The sequence below is a fragment of the Centropristis striata genome, chromosome 20, assembly GCF_030273125.1.
Source record: "Centropristis striata isolate RG_2023a ecotype Rhode Island chromosome 20, C.striata_1.0, whole genome shotgun sequence".
NCBI lineage: Eukaryota > Metazoa > Chordata > Actinopteri > Perciformes > Serranidae > Centropristis > Centropristis striata.
Window position 1 is genome coordinate 16,357,151 of NC_081536.1, and position 27,786 is coordinate 16,384,936.

At 37.9% G+C, this 27,786-nt stretch overlaps 2 protein-coding genes across 2 annotated transcripts in view; one reads left to right on the plus strand and one right to left on the minus strand.

Annotated features, from left to right (window-relative positions):
• Nucleotides 1-10,391, plus strand: part of sorcs3b (sortilin related VPS10 domain containing receptor 3b) — a 52,698-nt gene extending 42,307 nt beyond the window's left edge. The window contains exons 19-27 of the mRNA XM_059359346.1: nt 224-410; nt 701-834; nt 1,190-1,313; nt 1,626-1,738; nt 1,989-2,123; nt 2,347-2,446; nt 3,331-3,436; nt 3,535-3,695; nt 7,821-10,391. Of these exons, the coding sequence (XP_059215329.1) occupies nt 224-410; nt 701-834; nt 1,190-1,313; nt 1,626-1,738; nt 1,989-2,123; nt 2,347-2,446; nt 3,331-3,436; nt 3,535-3,695; nt 7,821-7,885 (1,125 nt within the window). The 3' untranslated portion in view covers nt 7,886-10,391. The remainder of the gene's footprint in view (nt 1-223; nt 411-700; nt 835-1,189; nt 1,314-1,625; nt 1,739-1,988; nt 2,124-2,346; nt 2,447-3,330; nt 3,437-3,534; nt 3,696-7,820) is intronic.
• A 1,362-nt stretch (nt 10,392-11,753) lies between these two features.
• LOC131993421 (VPS10 domain-containing receptor SorCS1-like) overlaps nt 11,754-27,786 on the minus strand; it is a 57,742-nt gene continuing 41,709 nt past the window's right edge. Inside the window, exons 18-27 of the mRNA XM_059359330.1 lie at nt 27,146-27,317; nt 26,657-26,843; nt 25,119-25,252; nt 24,897-25,020; nt 23,694-23,806; nt 22,698-22,832; nt 18,099-18,198; nt 17,128-17,236; nt 15,911-16,065; nt 11,754-13,806 (exon numbers count right to left, since the gene is read on the minus strand). Of these exons, the coding sequence (XP_059215313.1) occupies nt 13,748-13,806; nt 15,911-16,065; nt 17,128-17,236; nt 18,099-18,198; nt 22,698-22,832; nt 23,694-23,806; nt 24,897-25,020; nt 25,119-25,252; nt 26,657-26,843; nt 27,146-27,317 (1,288 nt within the window). The 3' untranslated portion in view covers nt 11,754-13,747. The remainder of the gene's footprint in view (nt 13,807-15,910; nt 16,066-17,127; nt 17,237-18,098; nt 18,199-22,697; nt 22,833-23,693; nt 23,807-24,896; nt 25,021-25,118; nt 25,253-26,656; nt 26,844-27,145; nt 27,318-27,786) is intronic.

Genomic DNA, 27,786 nt, shown 5'->3' on the forward strand with positions numbered 1-27,786 from the left:
CCTCTGGAGCTGTCTTTTTACTTTTCCTCTTCTTTTCTCAGTTGAATTTCTGTCTCCTTCCATTCATATTCACCTGCAGAGTGTTTGTGACACGTCTTATAGGACATTTCAGTCCAAGCACTTTAGTAGTAGGACTGTGTTTACTTCACTTGTACGTGGTCTAATTGAAGTCTCCTGACCTAAGCCGCAGTGACAGGTGCCGTGTCTTACCGTCCGTCCACAGGGAGACTCGCTGAGGACCAGCATCCAGCTAGACTTCGGGGATGGCATCAAGATCACATACTCTAACCTGAGCAGGACCGATGATGGCATCAACCACATCTACAGAACGACTGGGATTTACCGAGTGACAGTCTCTGCTGAGAACAGCCAGGGATCTGACAGCAGCATACTGTTTTTACACATCACCAGTATGTGAATAAGAAACATCATTACTCATTCCTGCGGCAGTGCATATAGCATGAATCTCTTCTCTTTCATGGATAGTCACGTTCCCACTCTGCTGAATCTCATTTCAGTCATGGCTGTATTACTTTTATGCATTTTAGCCTCGGAAAATGGAAAAACACACACCTGAAGCTAAATATACATCAGCTGTGATCGCAGCGATACTCAGTGTTTGATGAATTTGTGTGTATTTTACGTGTGTGAGCATTCATTTGTATGCACACATGTGCTGGTGTATGTGTTGCTGCCTCAGGTCCAGTGGAGCGTGTATATCTCTCCGCTCCTATTGTAGCCATCAGGGGGAAGGAGGTTAATCTCACTGCGGTGGTTTGGCCGAGTCACACCAGAACATTGACCTTCTTCTGGTGGTTTGACAACAGCTCGGAGGTGAGCTTCTTCTCCACACACTCCTACTATTGTTCCACACATACACCCCCCCAGTTTACTGCATTGTTTTCCATCTTCTCTTGATGTCCTTGTGTTGTTGTTTACAAAGCGTAAATATACAGTGCTTTCACACAAATCATGTAAAATGTGACTGCACGTGACTGCGCTGAGCTTTTCTGGAGGATCCAGCTACTGTTGGATGGCTGGTCATATTTATTTATCACGTTGATTGTGTTCACTGCAGCACCCCCTCATTATACAGTATGTCAAGGGCTGCATGTTCGTAGTATTCTATATTCGGCTGAGAGGATGCAGGGTTTTCTGTGAAATTCTCTGTTTTTTCTTTTGAAACCAGCCCATTATAACCTTGGAGGGAAGCATCTCATACACGTTTCAGAAAGAGGGAAAAAACAAGGTCACGGTCCAGGTTGCTTCTGGGAGCACCATAATGCAGGATTCAAAAGTTATAACTGTTAAAGGTGAGTGGGGGAGACAGTCTTCAAAGCACTTTAATTGGCGCAATGCACGTTACATGAATATGCAATATGCTTTCTCGGGGAAAGTATGATGCCTCTCGGTCCACGCTGAAAGCGGTGCCACATTGGTGTCAACGTGGACTTATCTAATGAATAAAATGTCATGGTAGATGAACACGAAATCTTGAGGCGCAATTAACTTCAAGGCATATGTAGCCAAATGAGAAAAGACAAAACTGCACATCAGATTAATCAAAAAGAAAACCAGAAGTTACATTCATATTCAAACAGACATCACTTTTCCTTCTTTTACAGAGTTCTTCAGGTCGCTGCTGTTGTCGTTCTCGCCGGCTCTTGATGAGCACAATCCTGACATCCCAGAGTGGAGGGAGGACATAGGCCGCGTGGTGCGGACAGCTCTGTCACAGGTACATCCAGTCCATATTGCTCTGAGGTCTTTCCTGGAGCCAACATCAGCCACCAGTGGCTTTCAGGGTCATTACTATTTTATACCAGTGTGCAGTATTGATACTGCAGTCATGACGTCTTTTTTCTAGTTTATCTTTGACGACAGCAACCAGACACAGTTTTCTACTGTGGATTTGAATTGCAGCTGATGTGAAAATGTTTTAACTTCATTGTGAAAACACCTTACACCTGCCTGTCCTTTTGCTGCAGGTGTCTGGGATCCCTGAAGATCAGCTGCTGGTATCTTTGTATCCTGGACTTCCATCAACAGCAGAGCTTTTTATCCTGCCTGACGAGCAAACATCGAGTGAGCACAAGAGAGGGAATGAGGAGGCTCTAGAGACGGTAAGATATCTAGAAATAACATATTATCACATCAACTTTCAATAAGAATAGCTCTTTCACTTCTACTGATATAACACTTAAAATGATATCTGACATGATTAGGTATGAAAAAGGTACAGGGCTCACCCTGGCATTAACTGTTGGTTGCCAAAACTATTTCCAAAGAAAAGCATAATATAATGCATCATTCTCTGTTTTTGTTTTTGTTGAATATCTAAAACAGATATCACATATTTTTGTCACTGCCCTGAACCAAGGCCTGATCCAGTTTGAGCTGAAAGCAGATATTCGCATTATTGTGTACATGACTCAGCAAACTTTGGGTAAGTTTGTATCTTTACATTGTTTTTCTGCTGATTTTGACCAATGTAGTTGTTACATTTAAACACCTTTTGCAGGTGCATGAAAAAAAGCATTCAAATAGATCTTCGTCTTAATTTATGCCGGTTTTGTACAGTATGTCTGCAGTGTATTTGTTCTGCTTGCAGGTGTGCAAAAGATAAGCAATGTGTCTTTTTGGGATGGTTTGATATCAAATTTTATCCAAACACTGAAAAAAAATAAAACAAAGACAACTGTATTTCCTGAATAAGATTCATATTATACTGTATATCCCACAATTTAAATATCTTTCACAGTGCATCAGTTTTGCACCTGAGGCTGTGAGACAGTAGTTCTACTTGAAATGAGCCAATCAATGACATGATTGACAAAGAGGGCATTTGGTATGCACTGAGGAAATCGGCAGGGTCACCGGGTCATTAGCATATCGCAAAAACGTGTCGATCAACCCTGCGTGGCTTTACCCTTTTCATCCACCAGCGGATCTGTCTTCATTTGTGTCTGCATACAAAGGTCTGAGTTGCCTTTTAAAATGATCCAGAAAGGTCATAGACTTCATAGGCTTCTCTCTGAAGGAGAGAAAGATGGGGGGCGAAGGGAAATACTTTGAATATTGCATCTCAGCATTTAAAAAGCCATGACTATGCATAAGCTACCTGCATGTCGGACCCCAGGGAGAGGCAATAGGCCTCCTAAAGGTTCCTTTTAATACCCTGAGGGGATAACACGCAGAGATCAGCTCTTCAAACTGTACCTGCAGTTGTTACATGACATGGGGTGATGAAAGTAATCTCCTTGAAATAAGACATGGTTAAAAAAAATGGAGAGCATTAGTCTTGGTTGAAATGTGACGTTTGTCTTTCAGCACCACTTGTGGATTCAAACTCCATCCACAGCGGGTCGGCTATGCTGATGCTGCTCACTGTGGTGTTTGTTGGTTTAGCGGCATTCTTCATCTACAAGTTTAAAAGGTGTGTTCACTTAGATAAGAAAGGAGATGGCATTGAATTCAAACGATTTGTCTCGGTGAAAACCTCACAAAGCTGCTCTGCTATTTCCTTGTCGTTAGGAAAATCCCTTGGATCCATGTTCAGACTGAGGAAAGTCAAGAGAAGGAGCCAGAGGTGATCAGTACAGTTGGTCAGAACGACAACATGTCCAAGGTCAAGCTCAGTGAGTTTCCCTCTCCAAAAGAACTCATGGAAAAGGAGCTGGAGGCCAGGAGCAGAGGTACGGTAGCTACACATTAACTGCGTACCACCATTAGTAATAATGATGTGTTGTACAATATTTTAAGCAAAGGCGGAAGAAGTATTAAGATCTTTTATTTCAGTTCAAGTAACAATACCACAATTTTGAAATTCCCTGTTATAAGTAAAACTCCTGCATTCATAATCTTACTTAGTCTTAATATCTAATATCTCAATATTTGTCTTTGGTGCACTTATGGGGATAAGTCATGTGTTATTGGATATCACATAAAGTTTCATTGTCTGTTCCAAAATAAATCTATAAAAATCCATTATGTTGGTTCATTGGTTGTAGTTTTACCCACAAAAAGTAATGTACTATGATTCAAATAGTCCACGTAATTGTTAGCCAGAATGCGCAGCTCATTAAGAACCATATTGTTATGTGGTGACCTCCAGTTGCAGTAATTATGTCAGATGACAGAGTATAAAGAGTGATAAAGTCTGCATGGAGAGGATGGTCTAAAAACAAAGAACTTTACCCAGGAGGCCACTGTTTGTGTCCCTGGGAAACAGAAAATAAATGTAATTTCACACTACATATGTAGCTACATCACACAGTTACATTTGAAAGTATTAATGGAAGTAATTATTTAAACCCAACCCTTTTCTTTTAACTTACCAAGTAGTTCTGCTTTACAACCTTGGAACACTAGCAAAGACAAAATATACAGCTTCACACACAACCAGAATGTTAGATCTAACCACCAACCGCCGCTGGGTGTGAATGTAACCACAGACATTATGAATGTTTATTTAATGAAAATCTTAAGTAAAAAAAGTATTTAAGTATTAAAAAGATCCAGTTAAGATTTAAAAGTACTCGCTATGCAGCCAAAAAAGTGTGTTGTTGTTGTTGTTGTGGCATTATTATATATTCAACTATTGGATTATTATTTTTTATGCAGTGGATGTATTTTAGGATGAAGACAATTCAGTCAAAAATGACAGAATATGACAGCTGTATAATATAGAATATTAATAATATCTGTGTGCTGCAGGACTTAAAGGATAGCTGTCGCTGCATGAGACTGATACTGAATAACATTTTATTTCCCTAAAACACATCACTGAGCATCTATTTTGAATAATTGTAGCTCTATTGTGGTGTTGATGCAAAATATATTGTTTCAGTTATATTTGAAGTACATTGAAATGCAGCACACATCTGAGGTGCTGAAATGTCTTTATCGATGCAATGTGTCATATTCTTGCAGCAAGCACAACTGCAGCACAGTAACCAGATATCACGATGACAGGTTAACTTTGTGATTGCGATGGCTGACATCCACCACGATGTCTTTTAGATGAGAACTATTCAGTCCCTGCAGGTACTGTGGATTTTTGACAAAAGTAGCATTGCAGTGCTCCTGACAAAGACATGTGGGCTGCAGGCCGGTTTTCTGGTCACTCAGCACTTTGGCTATTCTTCATTTCTCAGCTGTTTCTACCTTTCCAAGTCCTTGCTGATCTGAAACAAATTAACTACTTTTTTAGTTGCTTTCGAAAGTGTTTATTTACAAAAGGGCAGGGCAGCATGGGACCTTTTGATTTTGGGCTCACAAGATTAATTGAATTTACAGCCTGCTGTTTAAAGATTTCATTAATACTCCAAAGCTTGTTTTGACGCTTGTGCTGTCTGATTATGGAATACAAGTCTGTTGAATTCCTGTTTTTACAAAAACATAATAAGATTTATCATCTGCTTCATATGCGCTGGTCACTGTCATTCATCCTTTTGAATACTGCCTTTTGATTCATTGTGAGCACTCTGACAAGTGGATTTTTAATTGTATGCATAGTATACACAGATTATCCCTCTGAAACATATTTCACAAAGTACAGAGTTTGCCTGTAAGGTAGGCCTTGCTCAAGCCAGTGGAAAACATGCCCCCTACCAGAGGAAAAAAACATTAACCAGTTTTAATTTAATTAATGTCTGGGTTCAGTGATTTTATGTGTTCTCATTTTAGTCCAAATGGCTTTACAAGCTCTAAGAAGAAGGAGAATCTGCTAGTCACTGGGAGTTTTCTCAGTGCTGCCGGAGCTGTGAAGTAAAAATTTATAAAGGTTGAAACAAAGATTTAAACACATGGACTTGTGTTAATGTAATGATTTATGTTCATACAAATTGATTCTAAATTATTAACATGTAAGCTCACATGGGCTCATATTTGCTATCTTGTAATAAGTAGAAATTTGCAGTTCAGTCGAAATAATAAATTAGTAAGCTGTAAGAGACATCCAGGACAAGGCAGGAGGCTGTCACAACAACAGTTTCCCAATGTGAGAGACACAAAATGAATGCCATAAGAAAGTGTTATTTACATTCTCTGATAGACATGTCTCTTGTTAGGTTGCTCCGCGGGATAGTGAACTTTTGGAATAAAGTGTGATGTGATGGTGTGAAGTATTTATCAAACTTATTTATCAAAGAATTAAACTTAAAGTTTAAAGTTTTACATCAGAGCCACCTTAGGTTTAAAAAGTTCTGAGCTGAATATGAAGAATAATTTATCACATTTATCAAGCAAGTTTCTCCCACTGACAGTAAGGTGTAAGAATATAACCTCTAAGAGCAACTCTCAAGTAATCACATAATCATATGCATTAACAGCCATCAAAGACAGGCATTTGCTCCTATCTGCTCCACTGTGTATTCCTCCTTTGGATTTTAATCAGTCTAACTGAATTCAAAACCTTTGTAATATACATGTATTCTTGTGAAATTGGCTGTTATCTATATTTTTATAGAAATGTATAATACAACACTGTGAAAGGGGTCGTTTGTAGTGATGAACCTACAGTTCTGAGTCTAACTGTGTCAAGTGGTCACGTACGGAAAGAGTTATTTTAACCCAAACCATGATCATTTTTCTAATCTTGAGTAGTAGTTCTGTTTCACATTATGACTTTGTGTTCAATACAGCAACAGTTTTACTGTGTTAAATAGAACGGTCATATTTCGTAAAAAAAAAAAAAAAATTAAAATACAAATTGTTGTATCAGGAGTTGGTGGAGACCAAAAATAGAGCTAAAAGAAAATGAATATTGAACTTTCATAAAGTTTTCATTAAGTGGCCAGAAACATAACTCTAGCAAGCAGCTGTTTGTTTTGCTTGGTCACCATATTAGCTTTAAACATGATGATGTTAATGATGTATTCACGACTTTTGACCATTGCCCTCAATTGGCTAAAATGAAAAGGTTAAAGGCCTCCAGTTAAAGTCCACATGTGGAACAAACTGGTATATTTATGTAATCTATATATTTGGATGAAATAAAATGAAAATGGCTGGAAATTACACAAAATAAAAACCAGCTGGAAAAGCAAAGAAATGTGGCTGCTCATAGTCGATAAAGATTATTTTGTACAATGACTTTACATTTAGCTGGACAAAACCTCTTGAGCTCTCTTATATTTAACCTCACAAATTATGATTTTGCCAAATAACGCTTTAAAATATGCTCCATGTAGAAGCAATTTAAATCTCATAAATCACGTTTTCTTTACTAAATGTGAACTGACTGCAGGATCTTTACCGTGATGAATTTACTGCCAGGTTATTAGTTATATGGGTGAACATTAAATTGGCTTCATGCAGCTTTATACAAATGACTGAATTTAAATTTACTGACAAAGTTGAGAGATAAAAGTAGCACCTTTGAATAAGCCGGTGTCTGCACAATCTGAACGACCCCACTTGTCAAAGTGATGCTATCTTATCAGCCCGCCATCACCAGCTCAGCCCTGCACAGAGAGGCCATGTTCCTTTGAGACAACAGGGGGCTTTTCAACCAATATGCATGGCTGATGAATTTATAATTAAGTGTAAAAGCTTGTAGAAACCATTTGATCTTCCAAGTAGGAAGATTAGAGAGAAAGCAAGATTGAACTTGAGTTGTTTGGTTGATGTTAAAGGCAGTTATTCCTTCACCCTAAAATCAATGTCATGTAGATTAGGCAGAAATATCACAGACAATATTTGCAAAGACTCTCATTCATTATTAAATCCTCAAAAGAAGTAACTTGTGATGTTCATGTCTTGTGATGTCAAAGCCTGCCCCTGTATTTAGTCTATTTTATTTGTTTGCGTGTTTTCAGGAGGAATCGGAAGAAATATGGAGAGAATTGTTACAAGGGAGTTTCCAAACTGTACTAATGTCTAAGACTCTGTTACTGAGTAAGTACAAATTGTTGTGTTACAATTGTGCTGAAATTGTTTGCTTTGTTGGCATTGTTTTTTTAGTTTTTTTAATTAATTTCAAGCTGATAGCTGCTTTCGTTCAAAGTCATGTTTTTAACCCACATGGATAGAGTAAGTATCTTCTTTACAATAGTTAATGAAGATCAATCCACCAAGCCAGACTCTAGGGCCTCTAGTTTGAGGGCGGTGAATTGCAGAAAATTGGCTGATAACGTTACACAGCAGAAACTGTCCAATTAGCATCATGATTACCTAGCTCTACATCAATGCCACGGATGTATTGCTAATGAGTATTTTATGAATATTCAACTGCCATTGTGTACTTTTGATGAATGCTTTACTGCCTGTGACATATCATTATTTTTCTTAATTAACACCCTGCTGGGATTGGAAAGACAGACAAATTCATTGAAATGATATACCTCAAAAGGGATAAACAGTTAAAAGAGAAAAGAACCATTGAGTTAAAGTTTCAATGTGTAGGATTTAGTGGCATCTAGTCGTGAGGCTAGGTAACTCCCTTTCCAAATGTGTCGGATTATTCACATTTTCAGGTTATGCTGGAGGATATTTGGTCACAATTGGTCACGCTAGTTTCTGTGAGTCCCCATTATCTCCAAATTGTGAATCCAAAATATGAATGCCAAATGTGTGGTCCTGTGTCTTGACTGTCTAGTGTTTGCGTTCTTACGATTAAAATTGAATAATCAGTTAAATCTGTTGTCTTCCATGTTGTTTAAATTGGCTTAGATTTGGAAACCTTCTAGTATGTGCTAGACATATAAATATTAATAAGCCCTTTCTAGAGGCAGGATTTGGTTTGTCTGTTCTGGGCTACTGTGGAAATATGGCATTATAACATGCGGGACTCCATGGGAGAGGACCAGCTCCCAATGCAAGGTTCATTCTAAGCTAAAAATAAAACAATGACTCTTGGTTAAGGGGATTATACACTAATAAAAAGATAATTATGATGTTATATATTACATTGGAGACACGGTGGTTAGCACTGTCACCTCACAACATGCGGGTTCAGAGTTTGAATTGACCTGGGGACCTTCTGTGTGGAATTTGCATGTTCTTAGCTCCCATCAAAACACAGGCAGGTTAGGTTAATTGGCGTCTCTAATTTTCCCGTAGGAGTGAATGAGAGCATGAACGGTTGTCTGTCTCTATGTGTCGGCTCTGTGAGAGTCAGACGACCTGTCCATGGCGTACCCCGCCTCTTGCCCAATGTTAGCTGCGGATAATGACTGATAATGAATATTACATTTCTGCGAAAAGATCCCCCAAATCCTACACACTGGTTCTTTTAATTTCTCAGTACAAGAGAAATGATGCATAGGCTTTATTGTATTTGAGTAAAAGTTGAGCTTTGAATTGAGTATATAATGACAATGATCATGAACTGCTGTAAGGACAGTTAGGCCCTTAAGGTATATTATAATACAGGGCTTGAAATGATGACTAATTTAATGTAATAAAGATGTTTCCCTCCAACACCCATTTTGCCAGCGGGCTATAAAATTTGTCAAGTGTAACTCTTTTTTTTTGTTTCTATTATTTTGTTCTTCATATCCAGAATAGATAATACAGCACAAACAACATTTTAAGGCAGAACACACCTGGCTCTGCTTCCATATCATATAAATATGATTAATGTATTATTTTAAGGGGATAGTTCACCTTTTTTTAAGTGCTAATTCATAGTAGGTGTATTACCTAGACCATCTACTGCAGGTAATACGCTGACTATGGATTCATACAATCCCACTTAAAAAAATCTAAACCTTTACCCTTTTAAATAAACCATTTGAACTTGGGATAAACATTAACCTTTACCGCCCTATAACTAGAGGTCATTGAGTTGTATATATACACTAATTAATATTTATATAAATTACAAAATCTGACTGTGGTGAATGCATATGAGACTGTAGTTGGTTTTGCTCTGTAAGATAATATGGTGCTTTCAATGACTGTTTCTCAGATGTTGGCAACAAAAATGTGATGTATGGACATAAAAGTCTGGCCTTAGAAGTGGAAATACTGTAAACTTGTACATAAAGGAAGAAGGAATGTAAATCTATACAGTAGTGTCATTCTACTTTATTGTAAAGTCAACCCACGGAACAGGCAGTAGTATGACCTTCAGTCTCACAACAAGCTGTATGTCCTCTTTTTTATTTATTTGATTTTTTTTACAGTAGCATGCCCTAATTATCTGTGATAAGATATATTATTATATTAGGGTGAGCGAGTACTGTATATATATGGTTGGTTTTACACATTAAACAAATTATTAAACACCTTGTCTAATAGTCTAGTTGTGCAATTGCCAAAAGTTGTGCATGACCTATGATATTGTTCATTTTTGTCTATGATATATAAGTCGTCTTGTTTTGAATCATGTTTCTTACTGTGAACAAATTGCCATTTTAAAATTGTTCAAAATAAATGTATTTTTATATGGAATTATGTTTTTCTATTAATGCAGTATGTAGATATTATATTATAGGTTTGACAGGATGCCAATTTCATAAGAAATGTTCATTATGTCATGACATAAACCTGAAAACAAAGAGGTTCACAGAGCGCTGTTTTTACAGCGCTGGCACAATGTTATCTGAATCTCAGGTGCCTTGTAGCAGCCAGTGTATCACTCTCAAGATTACACTTTTAATGATCCCTCAGAGGCTCTGAAGTCGGCTTTAATGGGCAGAAGTGTGATAACACCCAAACGAAGATTCCCATCTGACACTTTGACTGAGCTTCATTTTACCTCTATCACTCTATCACTCAAGTTGCCAGTAACAAATGGTTCCTATTTAATGGGAACAATTACTGAGGCTGTAGTCGGATGATGAGAAACAGACGATTTTGTAAAGAACCACTGGCGTTAGTGTTGCTCATTCTCAATCCCCAGATTTAGAAGAAAGAAAGCCTTTCACCTAAAAATGGCAGAGGGACACGAAGGTTGGAGGACAGAAGTGTTTGGATGATTGGCTAAAATGATTCTCCACACAAAGCTGCAGCAACAAGGCTCTTGTTTCTCTGTTTTGCATTTTGTTTGCCACCTCAACAGCCTCATATCGCACACCAATCTTCATCACTCCAACAGCCATCAACGCCCCGAGAGTCTTATTCTCGCTCCTGCACTCAGTCTGAATTAACACCAAGGCCTTTCTCTAACTGCCCTGGGATGTTCGGCGGTGCACAATCAAATTGAACGGTGACAATCACTAATGGATGATTCGCTGCAGCCAGACACTGTAATGTAGCACTCAATGAAAGGAAACATGCTCATCAATTTCACACTGTGGCTAACACAATATTGCTGTGGGTTATTGTTGTGGGACATTTTTCATTCAAGGTGCTACCCAGTCTGCGAGAATCTTCCTTGATTGTGTGTGTGTTGATTTCCTGTAGAGGGGATAATTAATTTGTTGCACAGTGGGAGAGCCAAGAAACTAGCCCATTAGAATCACTCCAGGCTACTTGGGGCTTTTCATTGTCCTCCCGCTCGGCCCCATTGTATCATGCAAATGGATGCACGGAAACTTTGAGCATGCTAAGCAACTCTTGTTAGAGACAAAGCAGAAAAAGCAACACATTCGACAAAGTAACAGCGCCTGTCGATCAACAGTACCTATTTGATTTTTCAAGTCATAGTTCACCCTTCATGAAATCTGTTGATTGACTAAATCAAAGGTCAAACACAACTAAATGCTGCAATCAAGAAGATGGATTTTAGCAGATCGAAGAGAGCAGAAATAAGCCATTTATGCTTTTGGGAAATGAGTTTAACAACCAGCCACGCTGCATTAATGTTGTGTTTCTGCTTTATTCCGCAGCCATGGTTACTTCTGCAAGATCAAATGAAAAACACAGTAACAACCCACTGAATAATCAAGTCACTTGTAATGAATGAGTTGTCTAGCCTTTGAGAAAATACTGCAGTTCACATGTCTAACATTTCATTTTTTCCCTTATTAAGACTTTTTTTTTTTTATATCTTCAAAGAGGAAAAAAAAACATCATGCAATTATGTTCACAATCGTATTCACAGTTTGATTATTGGGACTTGACAAAAAGTTTGTTAAATAAATAACGAGCACAAAATAAAAATTCTTCTGATGATCGTTGTGGAGAGACGGCGTTCGCCTGATGACGGGTACAAGTTTATTTATGCTTCAGGCTCAATCGCAGGAATGGAGGGGAAGAAGTATGGAGAAGCCTCCAGTCAATTTGTCTTACTGACATATGATGCTGACAACACTTAAAAAGAAAAGTTTGATGAAGAAGAACTTCAGTACTTATCCCAAAGAGACAGCAGCTGACCAAAGCTCTGTGCGTAGGCTGAGCCTTGTTGACAGGAGATATGTCTTCTCTATCTCTGTGTCCCTCGCAGCGAAGGAGATGAACAAATCCGCAGCCTTTTTGTCCGCTGAGTCCTTGGGGGCAAACCTAGAACACACTGCAGGCTCCTCTGCGTTACTGTAACTGACGCAGTGCCATGTGGAGATGCTGGTATCATCATGGCAGATAAACAGTCCAGAATAAATAAAAGAAAAAGTGTAAAAAATGAGAACACGAGTCCATTCAAACCTTGTGTGGTTTCACTGTTGTTCCTATAAGAAGGGAACCTTCACAGTGAGATCAGTTCAAAGAAAAACAACAAATGTTCTGCAACTGTGTCAAGGAGAATGGTAACTGTATGGTCTCAAACACAAGCAAGTAGCTTATACATCTTGAACGAATAATAATAATAAACTACAGATGTAGAACTTTCTACGGCTTTACAGCAACTGTTTGCTGCTGCACTTCAGCAGGAATTATTCAGAAAATTTACATTTTGTTCTCTTCATAGAAACCAGAATGTACAAGAAATGCTCTGGGCAACAAATAAGAACGAAGCACGAAGTTTAAAAGTCATTGCATTGCTTAACAGTCAAAATGGACTGTAAAACAATCAAATATAAGATTGCGGCTGCAATAATCATCCATATGCATGATTGAGATTAGACAGAAGATTTGTGTATAATCTGCTTTTAAGAAGGTTTAACATTTATCATGTTAGCGTTCGCTCCAGTGTCCATAAATGACTTATTTGAGTCTCCTAAACAAGAGGGGTTGCTCAGTTTCTCATCTACTGTATATACCTATCTACTCTAATCTTCTGTTCTTATTTTTGTTATGACATATATAACATTTTGAGCGGCAGAGACGACAGGCTTGATGGAATACTGAGATCTGGGACTAGGAGCCCTCCTTCATCTCCTGGATATTGCAAGCTTTCATTTGATGAGAATCTGGTGATAAGATTTACTGATTGTACAGAGCTTAATGAATCTGCTTCCCTCACTGTCTTACTCAGATAAGCTATTTCCACACAGTTAAACAAAGTAAACTTCACAAACACAAGCCCAAAGAAGAACAGAAATAGGAGCATATTTTGAGATATTATTATACATCACTTGTGTCCCGCTGTTTGATATTTTCATGTCTGAGCAGGCGCAGCTGTAACCAGCTGAGACAAATAACTTTTACTTCTTCCATTATGGATGTACATTATTTACATAAAAAGATCAATGTCCTTGCAAAAATACAAGTATTTTCAGTCAAAAAGTGTCCCTTTTCAAGAAGCAAGTATAAATCTGTACAGTCTCCTCAGAGGGATTAGGCAGCACAGTGTGAACTGGTCCATCCATGCATGGGTAGCAAAACACTCGAGACCATTCATTGTGACCGTGGTTTCATAGCTTGCTGGAAGTAACTGCCAAAGAAGATGTATTGCTTTCGAGTTGGTCATAGACTCTCAACATTAAAACACATGGGGCGCTTCATCAGAGAGCTTGATGTCTGTGTGAGATGGCAGGTAGCCTGACAAGGGAGAAGAAAGGAAAGAGACAGAGGAGGGATTTTATGTATCCATTTGCATACGGGTGTATTTTTGCAAGCAAACACATTTATCTTGGCTGGGTCGATTGTTTAGCTACGGGTAGAAGTAAATCAACTGGAACCTCATAGATATTTCTTGATGAAAATGCTTTCACCACTCCGCTACTTTCCTGATGCACTAATTATTTTATTGGGTCAAATAATTCACCTAGACATTCTCATCACTTTAGCTCGCACTTGATTGTGCCTCGCTTACCTGTGAATACTAATACCTTGCTGTTACAAACTAAGGTTGGCAAATACATAAATACACTGCACATAACAATAACTGTATCTTGGCAACCCCAGTATATAAATACAAGGAGAGGGAGAATAGCACACACACTTAACAGTAAGTGAATATCCAGTATCTTTTTGTGTCAGTGAGCTTCAACTTGTTCCTCTTTGCCAGTGGACTTTTTAATACACTGTCGCATCTGTTGTGAATGCTTTTATTGCTGTACTAAAGAGTCAGCTCCCACATTTTTACCATAAACATGCAGTATATTCTCACTTAACCCTAATATATAACTATTTGTATCTCCTAACTATATAGTTTTGGTTTTATGCATTGAGGTCAGGAGACATCCTTTTCTGTGATCTCTGCCAAAACTCAAACACAAAGGAGGTGAATCAAAGGTTGTTTGTGGGGCTCCTAGCATTAAAAATATATATTTTAAACATTTCAACAGCAACAAATCTTTTGCAGAAACTGTTCTCGTTAAGGTACGGTCACATTAGACTTCTGTTCGACAAACTCAGCCCAAAAATAAGAGTGTAATGTTGCAATTTTTGCTGTGGTAATAAACATTTTCAGAGCAATCATCAAACTGTAAGTGGTTTACGAGTTCAGTGCTGCAGTTTGTAGTCTGATCGAGTAATACTGAACGAAACAATTTAATTGCAAGTTTCTAGTTAGTTTCTTTTTATATCTATGCCATGCCAAACATTTGGCCCATATCACATGTGATTACAAGTCTCTGCTGTTTATCAAATATAAATTAATTCTGATTAAATCACACAAAAACTAAAAGAAAATCAGTTATAGCATGTGTACTTTTATGTTATTTCTAAAAACATGTTTATGTGGAAGACTGCAAACAAGTATGCAAAACAGCAGAGAAAAGAAAAGAAATGCTACAAGTTTAAAGTTGATCCAGGGTAAAGGCCTTTTTTCCCTTGTCTTCCTCGGCTTTCTCTAATTAAGTGGCTTCAATGTTTTGTATGTGAATTGTAAACTCACATCTTTGGTACTAATTAAAAAGAATAATGACTACATTTCCAAACACGGCGCATCAATGTTTCTGCAAATTTGCAAAGAAAACTTCAAGAAAAGTAGCCAAAGGAGCGAAACAAAAAATGAAAAGCATCCTTGTATTTGTTACACATGCAACATAGGCTTGAGTTTAAGTGATGGAAGTGTAATGTGACCTTTACAGGTTTACTTTTCATAAGTGTTGCTGTGTGTTTAGAAGGGGCTTGTAAATGGTTGTTTATGGCTATAATAATGTACTAAATGTTGTGTACAGCCCCTTTAAGTAATTCTACAGTTTTATAAGAGATGCACCTATATCAATACTGACTTAAAAAGCTGGATCGGATGTCATGGGGGCCAATCTATTTATTTACATTATACACTGGAATTGTAATTCCTTTTTAAGTTTTTTTCCCAATGTGTTGCTGTATTTAGAAGCTGTTGCCTTCCAGTTAAAATTATACAGCTGATTAATTAAACCCTGGTATCGGTTCGGTGCTCTGTATTAGCTGATAGCTAAAGGTACCAGGTTTCGGTAACGAAAAGATCATTGCATCACTAGTTTTTAAGACCAGTGCACCACGTTTTTGGAACCTTTTGTTGCATTGGAAACAATGCAGATGGTGTTCACACAACCTCTGTTAGGGAGTTACTTTGTCAAGTGCTAGAATAAAACACTACATAAACAAGTACACTCTCATTGTCCAACACAAGAATCTGAAAATAACAATGTGTATAAATCCTGTGTATTCTTGAGGAATGACTGTAGCTTAAAGGAAGACCCATTAATACCTCTGCCTTTGGAGTCTAACTGTACATCCACATGATCCAGAGAGGTCAGCTTGTCCCCCTCAGGGTTTGGGACGGCTATGGAGGTCACTGTCGGGATGACCTCTTGTTCTTTGTCAGGCTGCTCCGCTGTGTATGTGTTGATGCCCGGGATCTTCCTGTAGGTCATGCAGAAGACGAAAATATATATATTTTAAGAAAGGCAAGCTAATGGAAACCTGCCATCAGGTCTGTTTCACTAATGCTTTCACTAAGCATAATATGTCACACACTATTTTTAACTGTTGGATGGGAGAGGATTGCTTGAAAGCTGGAAACTAGGGCATTTCGCATTCCACTGGGCATTGCTCTCTCACTTTCATATTGTTCACCTCCATTTTCAATCAATTTTTCATCCCCTCAGATGCACCCTCAATTCTGCTTAAAACTAACATCTTGCATTTCTAATTTCAGAGCCTCCCCTTGTGATTTTGTGCCGCAGCTGGTGCGGTGACATTTGAAGCGGCTTTAGGAAGTAAAACTTGATTTCTTAATGTAGTAATTAACATCTTGAAAGTTAAAGTTAAGTAATGTTTTACTTTATAATGAGTAAAATCCAGAAACTACAGTGGAATTTAAACGTTCCCAGATGATTGGCATGGGATTACTCGCCGCAGAGGATGCTATTTACTGTATGTCCCTCACTGTATAATGTATGTTGTCTCAGGACTTATCTCCTCAACCTTTCCTGCCATTCTGCAGAGTATGCCTCACCTTGGATGGCTGTGTTTAGCATTTCCAAAAGGTCAACCCTCACATTGTCAGATAGATGAATATTGATAACTGCAGGACTGTGACACCCATTCAGCACTCTGGGAGAATTGATTAGACTGTCATTCCCTGTAATATTCTGCAGATTGAGACAGAGGGGAATTGTCTTATTCCTCCAGCTATTATTGTGTCGCGGGTGTCCATAACTCAGAGATATATGGGGTCTGAATACTTCTGGAAAGTTTTAGGAGTTCAGCTGTGAGGTGCTTGCTTGTAGATAATGGGGCCGACTCTGAACGGGGTCGTTATGCAAACACACATACACACACACACACACATATTCACAAAACAAAAACATCTATCTTATCACATATATCTGCAAAGATATGAGTCTGGGAATGTGAAGATAAATCTTCCATACAGTTTTCCTGCACCCTGCATGTGGTTACAATATATTATACACACTGTACCTTTTAAATTTATATATTACGAAGACAGCCAAGCCCATCAGTACGACTGACACCAGCATGATGACCGCAGTGCCGCTGTGTCCACTATCACTGCTGTCCACAAGAGGAGCTTTGAAGGAGGAAGAATCAAAGAGAAATTGAGTGCACACACAGGGCCAAATGAGGATAATGCATGCTTTTAATCTCCTATAAATAAAACAAATATAACAATGGAGTATCACTGCTTTCTTGTTATGCTGGCATTATTCGAGGAATCAATACTGAGGCAGCTCATGTCCAATGAACCTTTTATATTTTTCTCCAAAGTGCAGTTTACTTTATCCAGAATAATCCACTCACTATCAATAGTATTCTCCAGAGGGGTTTAAATATATTAAAAACAAACAATACACCAATAAGACAATTAAAATAGAGATGCAGGATATGGATTTTATTTTTGGCTTTATAAATACCTGATAAATACTGCTCTTTGCGGTCGATACCAATAAGATAACCGATCATTTTACATTTGTTTGTTGTACAGTTGTCTTTGGATAGTTTGTTTTTGATATTCTTATATACTTTTCAATATTTTGTATGGTGTGCTTGATGTTTTTTACTTTTGCTGCTGCTATATATCTGTCTGTCTGTCTGTCTGTCTGTCTGTCTGTCTATCTAAAAAAGGAGCAGGACTTGTGAAAAAAGTAATCTCTTATTTAAATTTAACCAGTTGTTGTATGTATGTGTTTTGCTCCAGTTGACAAGCTTGACAGGAGGTTGAGGAGGATAAGGAGATGCACACATGCAGTTTGGATTTTTTCAATACCGTAGATAAGCAAATGTACATGATAACCGTCCCCTTTAATACCGTGAAACCAGTATACTGCTGCAACTCTATTCTGGACTCAAAAAAACAGAGAGACAGCCACCTGAAATGCACCGCTCTTAAAAAGGTAGGTGAGGTAGGTGTGTGGCGGAGTTACCAGACTCACCTGGAGACAGCCGCGTAGCGTACACGTTCACCTGCACCCCCGGCTTGAGTGTGAACTGGATGAGGTCTTGGTTCAAAGCACTTAGCAGAACCTGAGAAAGCTATGAGGAGGAGTGACGGAGCAGAGAAGACTCAGTTAGCGGTGGCTGAACAGCCATATTCCACATTCATCAATATTTCAACCGCAGTCATTTCATCCAACAGCCTGAATTATGAATCGGAATTTTTGCTTCCTTTTAAAGAGGAGCAAACGTTGATATGACACTGGGAAAACCAAACCTGCTGCAGTGAAACCCAGCAGGCTTTTAATGACGATGGAAACCCTATCAGGTAAAGGCGGCCTTCTTATGGTGTGACAGTGACATTTAAAAATGTTAATAAATGTATATATTTTGCTAGTCAAAACAGGGCATTTCTTGCCTAGTTAAATTGTTCCGTATAGCTGATTTACGGATCTAAAAGTTCAGTGAGGTAAAGCTATTGGAAAAGTATGTTCTAATATCATAAATTGCTGTTTTAATTTTTCTCCCTGAAGTGCCTCAAGTTCCCCTGCTTTTCACACCTAGATGAAGCAGTCATTTAACAGGAGACCAAAATGCCTTCCCAGAGCCCATTTGAGTCCTTAGCCATGCCTCACTAATTCCATCTCGCTCTTTCTAAAATCTTTCCACTGGTTAAAATTAGACTGCTCTACACAGTATGAATAATTACTTTTTGTTCTAGTGGCATATCAGGGTCAGTAAATCTATTACACATTTTAATAAGCTGCTCCACACATACACTCAGCACATGCATGTGTGTGTGTGTGTGGGCACACGATCACTTAATGCATCCACATTGCAAGTCATTCACTGGAGATGAGAGCAGTGAACTGAAGATTTATTACCCTATTGTCTGTGAGGTTCTGCCAGGTAATCAGACAGGCTTTAGATAAATACATCTCTTTAATTCCCAATCCAGGCCGCCTGCCCCAGTTTGTCTCCTTTCTCGATGCTGCCAATTATATGATGCATCAATGTAATTAAATACCTATTAACTTAGTTCAAGACTGATTGTGAGCCAGCAAAATTATGTTTACTTGTGATACGTCGAGGTCCTCTCTGTTATGATGAATAAATGAGCTTTCGTTTGGCTGGTGCTTTAAAAACAGCGCTGTTTTATTGTTTTGTTTACATATTTAATGGCTTTCTATAACATTATAAGAGATTAGTTTTGAAGAATTTTATTTTGCCTGAAGAAAATAATAAGCTTGAAGCATGGGGGTTTGAAATTATTGTGTTGTTGTTATTATCTGAAGCTTTATGCAAGTCTCGAAACTTCTAAAAGATTGCAGGGAGTTGACAATATGAGCTGAGATGCTTTGTGAGTGTCTCCTCGGTGCTCTGATGGATGCTGTTTCAGTGCTTTTACGTGGGGAGATATTGCCCTCTAGTGTTGACATTATGCATTACTCTTTAGGAGGGATTGAAATACAAAGTGCATTTGTGGAAACATTAAATAATTTAGGACTTGAGCAATAAAGACACAAAATGTCCTCTTTTAAAGCCTAAGCTTCTGTGATTCAATGAGTGCAATATCTTTTTTTTTGTGCAGTGACAGAGAAAACAAAGCAAAATTAACAATTTACGTTTGTGTTGCATAATTTAGCCGTCATAAAACCACAAATACAGTAAAAGTGAGGAGCTGCTCTTTGATTGAATGAGTCTGGAGGGAATCAAAGGGGTTTTACTCGAAAACTACATGAGGAGGATGTCTAAGGAGGTGTATGCGTGGAAGAAGTACTCAGATCGTTTACTTAAAGTTCAAGTTTATATTCTACGGATTCCCAAAAATGTGGGAATGTGCTTAAAATGTAAATAAAACAGAATGCAATAACTTGCTCATCCTTTTTCACACCTGTTCATTTGAAAAAAACTGCACAAAGACAATAAATCTAATATTTAACCTCATCAACTTTGTGGATTTCTGTAAATATAAGCTAACTCTTAATTTGATGCCACCAGCCCATTTCAAAAAAAGTTTGGACAAGGGCAACAAAAGACTGCGAAAGTACTGGAACAATCCAAAAACACATATTTGGAACATTCCACAGGTAAACGGGATATTTGCTCACAGGTAATAGTATTATGACTGAGTGTGAAAGCAGCATCCTCGAAAACTAACATTGAAAACCTGTGACCTTCAATCTGTTGCGTTAAAAACGGACATGATTGTATAAAGGACATTACTCCATTGGCTCTGGAACACGTTGAAAAGCCATTGTGAGTGAACACATTTTAATGCTGCATATACAAATGCAAGTTAAGACTCTATTATTTATGCATTAATGTGTTTATAGCTGTAATTTTGCAGCTGGTTAAAGGTGAAGCTTTTTCCAATTACTTTACACACTGCTGGGCAGCAAAATCTATAATAATACATCATAATTTACTAGTTGATTTATATTTTTCATTATTAAACTGAATCTGCAAAGTAACTGATGTTTTCAAATAAATGTTGTGGAGTAAAAGTAAAATATTTGCCTCTGAAATGTAGCAGAGTAAAAGTATAAAGTAGCATTGCAGTAGCAATTGAAATACTCAAGTAAAGTACCTGAAAACTGCACATTGATACAATGCCTGATTAGATGTTCTTTCTGATGTCCCTGCATGCTAATAACAGTGCAGCCATAGAAAACCTATTCCTCTTGTTCTCTGTGTGTGTTTTTACTTAATGAACCACACCAGAGTTTTTCGCATCTTTTACCCCAATTACCACAAAAAATGTGCACCCTTCATTACTGCTGACCTTTTCCAAGGAATAACATAACGTTTTTCCTACCTACCATGCAGCCAGTGGTGTCCAATCATTTCACCCTGGTATGAAAATACATTTGCAGAGACTTTAAACTTGGTTGACTTCAGTAATCCATCACAATGAGCATCATGTCTGCATTTATTTCTGTCAAACTTAACCTTATTCTTGCGTGGCGAAGGAGTGCAGACTTTCCAAATCAGGCTGCACTTAAAACTGTGTTACCATGCAACAATAATGTAACTTTGACAAAAATAAATGCAGACATTATGCTCATTGTGATTTATTGCCTCCTTATAGCAGGTTTTAAGTCCCTACAAGTTGATTTTCATACCAGACTGAAATTTTGGGAAAGCAATGGCTGCCTGGAAGGTAGATAAAATGATTCAAGTGCATGTAAAATATAAAACATTTTATAAAAGAACTTAAGAATGATCAGCAATAAGTGTGTTTGACTTTATATGTTGTATCTGTTGATTGTATTTTGATTACAGTACACATACTCTTCCTACTGTGTTCCAACAAAGACATGGTTCCATTAAGATGAAACTTTTTCTTTTTAAGCGTCTCTGTTCCTCAGGTATCCTCAGCTTAGAGAATACTCTAGTAAAGAAATTACACAAGCTAAGGGTAGTGGATTTAATTTGGTCATTGTATTCATTGATGCATACAAGATTAGAGACAACAAAGATCTAATATCATGACTTTACAGTGGAACACAAAGCTCCAATAACTTCTTTACTGTCCATGTTCAAAATTGAAGAAAGACTGGAAGATTATTAAGGGTGATTGCATGATATATGGGAAAGCCAGTCGATGACTACCACAATTGAGGCTGCAGATGAATGAATGGAGGTTGATTGCTCTTTTGTTATAATATACCAGGATGAAATCCTGAATGAACTTATGGCACAGGATACTTTTGGGTGCAGGCCAAGCTATCATGCATAATGGCTGCAATCTTTCAATAAAGGAAGACTGGACTACAACTGTTATAGGGATAGGAAGCAAGAACTGGTTCCGAAAGGAAAAGGGAGCAAAAAGGGAGTTTCAAACAATTATGCACCGAAGTTTAAGTAGTCAAGTGTGTGGCTTTAGAGCATCAATTTCTCAGGACAACATTAATTATTTTCAGGATTTCTGGTCATTTTAATATATTTCCAGGTATTTCCATGACTGGAAAACTAGTCTCTAAATTTGCAGGTTTTACAAGTTTTGCATACATGGGAACCCTTCACTGTGCTCAGATGCAAAGATATTAAAACTATTGTATTGATGCTGAAAATTGATCTAGGACTACTTTTCTGTCACACAGAAAATGTATCTGTAAACAATAAAGAATCTGACTTATAAGCACAATAGAAAATCATATAAATTTCAATCCCTAACTGGATAAAGAAAATGTGATCCTATTTGTTAAGCCTACAGTGTGATTCATTTGTATAATGTAAAAAAACAAAAAAACATTATGTTTCTTATGTGACTATAAGATGTAACATATGTAAAGAGCATACTTCTGTACAACTTCTGTTATACATATCGAAACACTCAACAAGATGTAAGCTTCTGATGAGAGAAATGTTCATAAAATATGATATCTCTTTTTCTTTCTTATCACAACAATGGAGCTCACACTGATAGCTCAATAGTGTTGTAAATGTAAAGGACATATCCTCTAGGCATGTCCTCTCTGGAGACGGTCTTTTGTCTTCCTCAGCTTACTTCTGTGCGGTTTTAATTATCACAGAAAACCACATTGTAGTGAGCATCTGCCAGGGGCCATTAAAATGATTTGATGAGACAGTACCTGATCCAGGTGCGCCCACTTTTCATCCGTGCCTCTGTCTCTTGGCCTCTTCTCGGGCACGAGGAAAACCTCTGCAGTTGTCGGCAGACCTGGAAGCACCGTGACCAGGAGCTGATCCTCGTTGATTCCTGTGACCTTTAATAAAAACAACACAACCTCATTAAAAGGGTTTTTTAATTGACAGTGTTTGGAGAGATATTCTTCACTTTGGCCCTGTATTAATGAGTAAATACTGACCCTCTGCTTCATATATCATTTGCCTCAGTACCAGTCACTGTCTAGATATAATGCACGGATCAAGTGAAACATGCAAGTTTAATTTGACAGTCTTTGGTAAAGGCCAGGGCTTTTAGTGCATGTTTGCCGTAACCAGAGGTCTCCTGTCAGTTTCCTGGTGTAAACCATGGTAATATCTGACAAGACAGAAGGTCAAAGTGGATGTCTCATACTAAGGGCTACTGTTGGATATATATAGAGCTCGGTATCCAGGTCTTTTACATAACCTGCTGCTTTTTTGACATTACCACATTGTCTGATAGTGGGATCCAGACTCACTAAACCACAGTTAAGCTCTATTTACTCAAGGTTTTGGTGTTTTCTCAAGGTAATGCCATTTGCTCTCTAAAGAGCTGAATGCCAACTGTCACAGTGGTGCTTTACTGCCCTTTAACGTTTTGACAAGTTCAGTTGAAAGCTTGTACTGGTGATAATGATTTCAAGTGATGCTCCATGTCAGCGTGTAGAGGTTAACAACTAATTACACAGAAAGTGAGGTTAAAGACACTGCAAGCAGTGGAGTGCAACGCTTGACACAAGACCACATGCATACATTACAAATGCAGCATAACCAAGAATGGAAATGTCACTGGCTCACTAGACAGGGAGTTTTTTTTTTCTCCCGGCGACTGCAAAACTGCTAATTGACAGAATCTGGAAGAGGAGTTCAGTACATTCCTGATTGTCTTTATAATAGAAGCTAGCAGCTGAAGAACTGACCTGAATCATGGAGTTCTTCACCACTCGCCCGATGTCCTCTCTCCACTCAGACACCCCGGGGTTCAGATCGTCCAAATTAGAAGAAAAGGCCAAAACATGTGACCGGAAATAATCTGGAGTGCAGACAGAAATCAAATTCAGACCTAATATGCATCTTCTGCTCAAAGATTGTACATCTTTTTAAAAATGCCTCAATTTTGGAAGCAGCCTCACAAATAATTCTTATTACAAGGTTTACTTACAAAAATCTCATGACCTTTAACAGCAATCTGGAGTTTGTTAAATCCCCATACAGCCACCTGTTGTCATGTGACCAAATCCCATACTTTTTGATCATCATGTGAAAACTAAACCACCACCATGAAAACTAAGTAAACTTCCCCATCTGATAAAGGCCACAAAAGCTCGACCAAAAACAAATTGATACTTTGTACACTAAAAACGTGCACACACACCGACTTGCACACACAAGCACACAAACTCACACATCAACAATCAACAGTCTTATTTTGTGTTATATAACAGAATATATATATACAACTTTTTCATCACTATTATGTAGTCGTATTATTTTCTGTATGTTAATTTTGTGTTCTTTATAATATTGTGAGATGTTAACATTATTTAGGTAGAGGTTTCAAATAAGGCCTTCTGTCTCTCCCTGCACTGTACTTTTTTATTTTTATAGTTGTTATATTTGTCATTTTAAGTTGTGCAAACTAAAAAAACAACTAAAATAAACAGCTAAAAACACTACATGAGATTTTTTAATTTGTCCGAAAACCTCAGTATGAAACCATCAATAGTGCATACTATTTCCGGTGAAATATTACTGGACACAACACCAGCATAAATATCCCACAATGCAATGCACTAGTGAGGACATTATTCATATTATTATGTGGTGGAGAGCGACTGCAGCTCTGTGACGTCAATAATGCTTCAATTTAAGTCTAAGCATTAGAATTTCCTTTCCTAGGAATAACATAAAAACTCAAGATGTTTATCATGCTTGCAGTCAGGTATCGTACGTGTCTCCACCAGGGAGGCTGTCAGTGAGACCTTGTGATAAGACTTTTTTTTTTTTTTTTAAGGCTTTGAAGATTTTAAAACTTTACTCTCCATGTAAGGAGACAAAACTGACTCCATAGTTCTCACTTTACATTTATATATCAAGAGGCAGTGCATGCTCATTGAGTTTACCATAAACTGCCAGAGTCATTTGGTCCTGAAGGACAGTATTGCCAACTGAAGCCTGAACAGTGACAGTGTGACTTCCCTCCTTGGAGAAAGTGAAGGACATCGCTCCATCCAGAGTCACAACAGGCTGAGTGGGGACAGAGAGACAGAGAGAGAGATGAACTGTGACTTGTGAATCTATCAGTAAATAGGCTGCATGGTGGAGAATGAGAAAGTAAGGCTTACCTCTGTTTTGTTATCAAACCACCAGTAATAGGTGACTGTTCCCACATTGCTGGGGCGTAACGCTGTCGTCAGGTTCATTGCTTTGTTCTTGACGACCACTGAAGGAGCCGAGAGCTGGACCTGCTCCAGTCGACCTTTAGAGAGAAAACATATTAATTTGCACATTTTCTTAAAATATGGCTAAACACTGCTCCCGTGACGCTGTATTTTGGCAGAGCAATGACGAGATGAAAGCCGGCAGAGAAGTTGATTACACAGCAGGAGTGCTTTGACAAGTGTCTGTGGATGTTTTGATGCTTTATTTGCGGCCGTGAAAATGTCACCATTGGAGTGAATTATAATGAGCTGAATTCAAACTGACCAGAGCTGCTCTTCTCTTACAACAAACAGCCGTCTTTTACACCCACACGGGGTGAGTGACACTCAAAACTTTGGATGGATATTTTGGATGGAGGCTCGCTTTAATGAGCCAATTTGGAGTTACAGAAGAGTCGTGAGCATTTTTGCCCAAGTGTTTCAATTATTTCTGCTTTGTAAAGGCCCACAAGTTGAAGTGTTTTGACCTGTTCCAACATTGTAGGATCTTAAAGTGTATGATTAGCTGTGATAAAGGATCAAGACCTTTATGATATTAAGTAACATACAGTTTAGGTCCTAACCAGGCTACAGTGAACCCCTTATAATTAATTGAATATTTTCTATTTTACATTATTTTTTGTATTTTTATTGATTTATGTATTACTGAATTTACTTTACAACATTATTATTGCCAATAATGTGTAGTTTTAAAAACATCAACGACAGTAGCAAACAATATCATTAAGATCACTTTCAGAGTGATTTGATGAACCAAAGGAACTGAAAACTATTTAAAAGCCATCCCAAAGTACATGTATTCGTGTCATGTTCAAACACTATATCATTATAAATGAAGTATAATAAAGTGTAGTTATTAAAATCAACAACATCTCTCTCGCTCTTTGCCTCTGTGGTGCTGAAAGATGCGTGGCACAGCAGCAGCTTTACAATTGATTTCTCATTCTTTTTGTATTTATTAGTAAGAATAATGATAGATAAATGTTATATCAGGTGCTTTGTATCTGCAGCTTCTGAATACCTGAATACCCCTTTTATGTAAGATAATTAATGCTTTTTGAAACAGGACAATGCAGAAGACGAGGGACATGTGGGGCTGCTCGGTGCTGCTTCCTTTTATACAACATAATTGTTCATCAGTGTTTATCTTCACATTGTTATGGTTATCAATCTTAGATCAACCTACTTTCATCCATGCACAAAAACAGATACAATACTCCATATTGTACCTTTTGCCATATTCAAATCTTAAATGTATGCTTATATATCTCATTGCACCTTTTTTCTGTCTTATTTGTTATCTTATTGTACAAAAATACATTTCTTTTAAAATAAAAAATGAAGATTGTTCTTTACAAATTTTTGAATATTCTGGAGGGAAAATGCTACAATTGTTTATTTTTTTTATAATAATAATAATAATAATAATACATTTTACTCACAGGAGATGTGGAGGTAGAGTATCACCCTGTCAAAGCCCAGAGTGTTGGTAGCTGTAGCAGAAACTTGGTAGATGCCCACTTTACTGTAGATATGCTTGACCCCGTCATCGATGGAGCTTATGTTAACGTAGGATATGGCCGTCCCATCGCCAAAGTCCACTGTTATACTTGTCATGGAGCCGAGACCCTTCAAAAAGAACACAAAATACTGTCACTCACACTGTAGCCTCAGTTGTTTTGCCAGCGTCCTCGCTGACACAAAACCGAGTGCATTTTCCATAATATCTGTGAGAATATCTACAAGAACGAGGTCCAGTGGTAAATCATGTCACTGCATATTTATTTGATACGCTGCTGCTCCAGCCTCCGTGCTGCGTCTCTGACAGCATCTCGATATACAGATAAAAAACTGAAGAAAAAGCATGCAGCCTACAAGCAGCAGCCTGTAATGCAGACACTACTGTTGCCTTGATAAAGTGAAGTCAGCACCTCTTCGAGAAAGACCAAGAAAGTGACATTCGTCTCCAGTGTTGCTACAAGTGTTCCCTCGCTGGTGAAGAGCTGGAGGCCCCTGGGGGCCTGACTGGGACACTTTTGTCGCCTGGGGCTATACTTCAACAGAGTTCCCTCAGTGCAGTTGTTGGACAAAGCCCGCCGATATCTGGAATTCATTAAAGACCCCCAAAACACACAGATGAGCACCACCAGAGTGTAAAAGCAAACACATAAAACATGCACACACAGGGAGACATTCATCAGAGATATACAACAGTGGTTTGTCTAGAAAACCCCCACAGCTCCATCAAACAAGCATCACCACCAGTCATTGGATATAAACTCGTCTAACTTTAACTAGAGCCCGACAGATATATAGGTTGAGAAATATTATCAAAGGCATATCTGTATCGGTGTATATGCTGTCTGATATGTGCGGTTATGAAAACTTTTTCTTTTTTTCCCCAATATATAATGCAAAAATTGTTGCTTGTCATGATTTAGAAATGGTGTAAGCTATTTTTTTTTTATTTTTTAATAGTCAGCAATTGACTTAACATTAATGATGTTTATTTAGCTATAAATTTTAGTCATTTAGTTATTTATTTTTTATTTTATCAGATATCATTGATAGA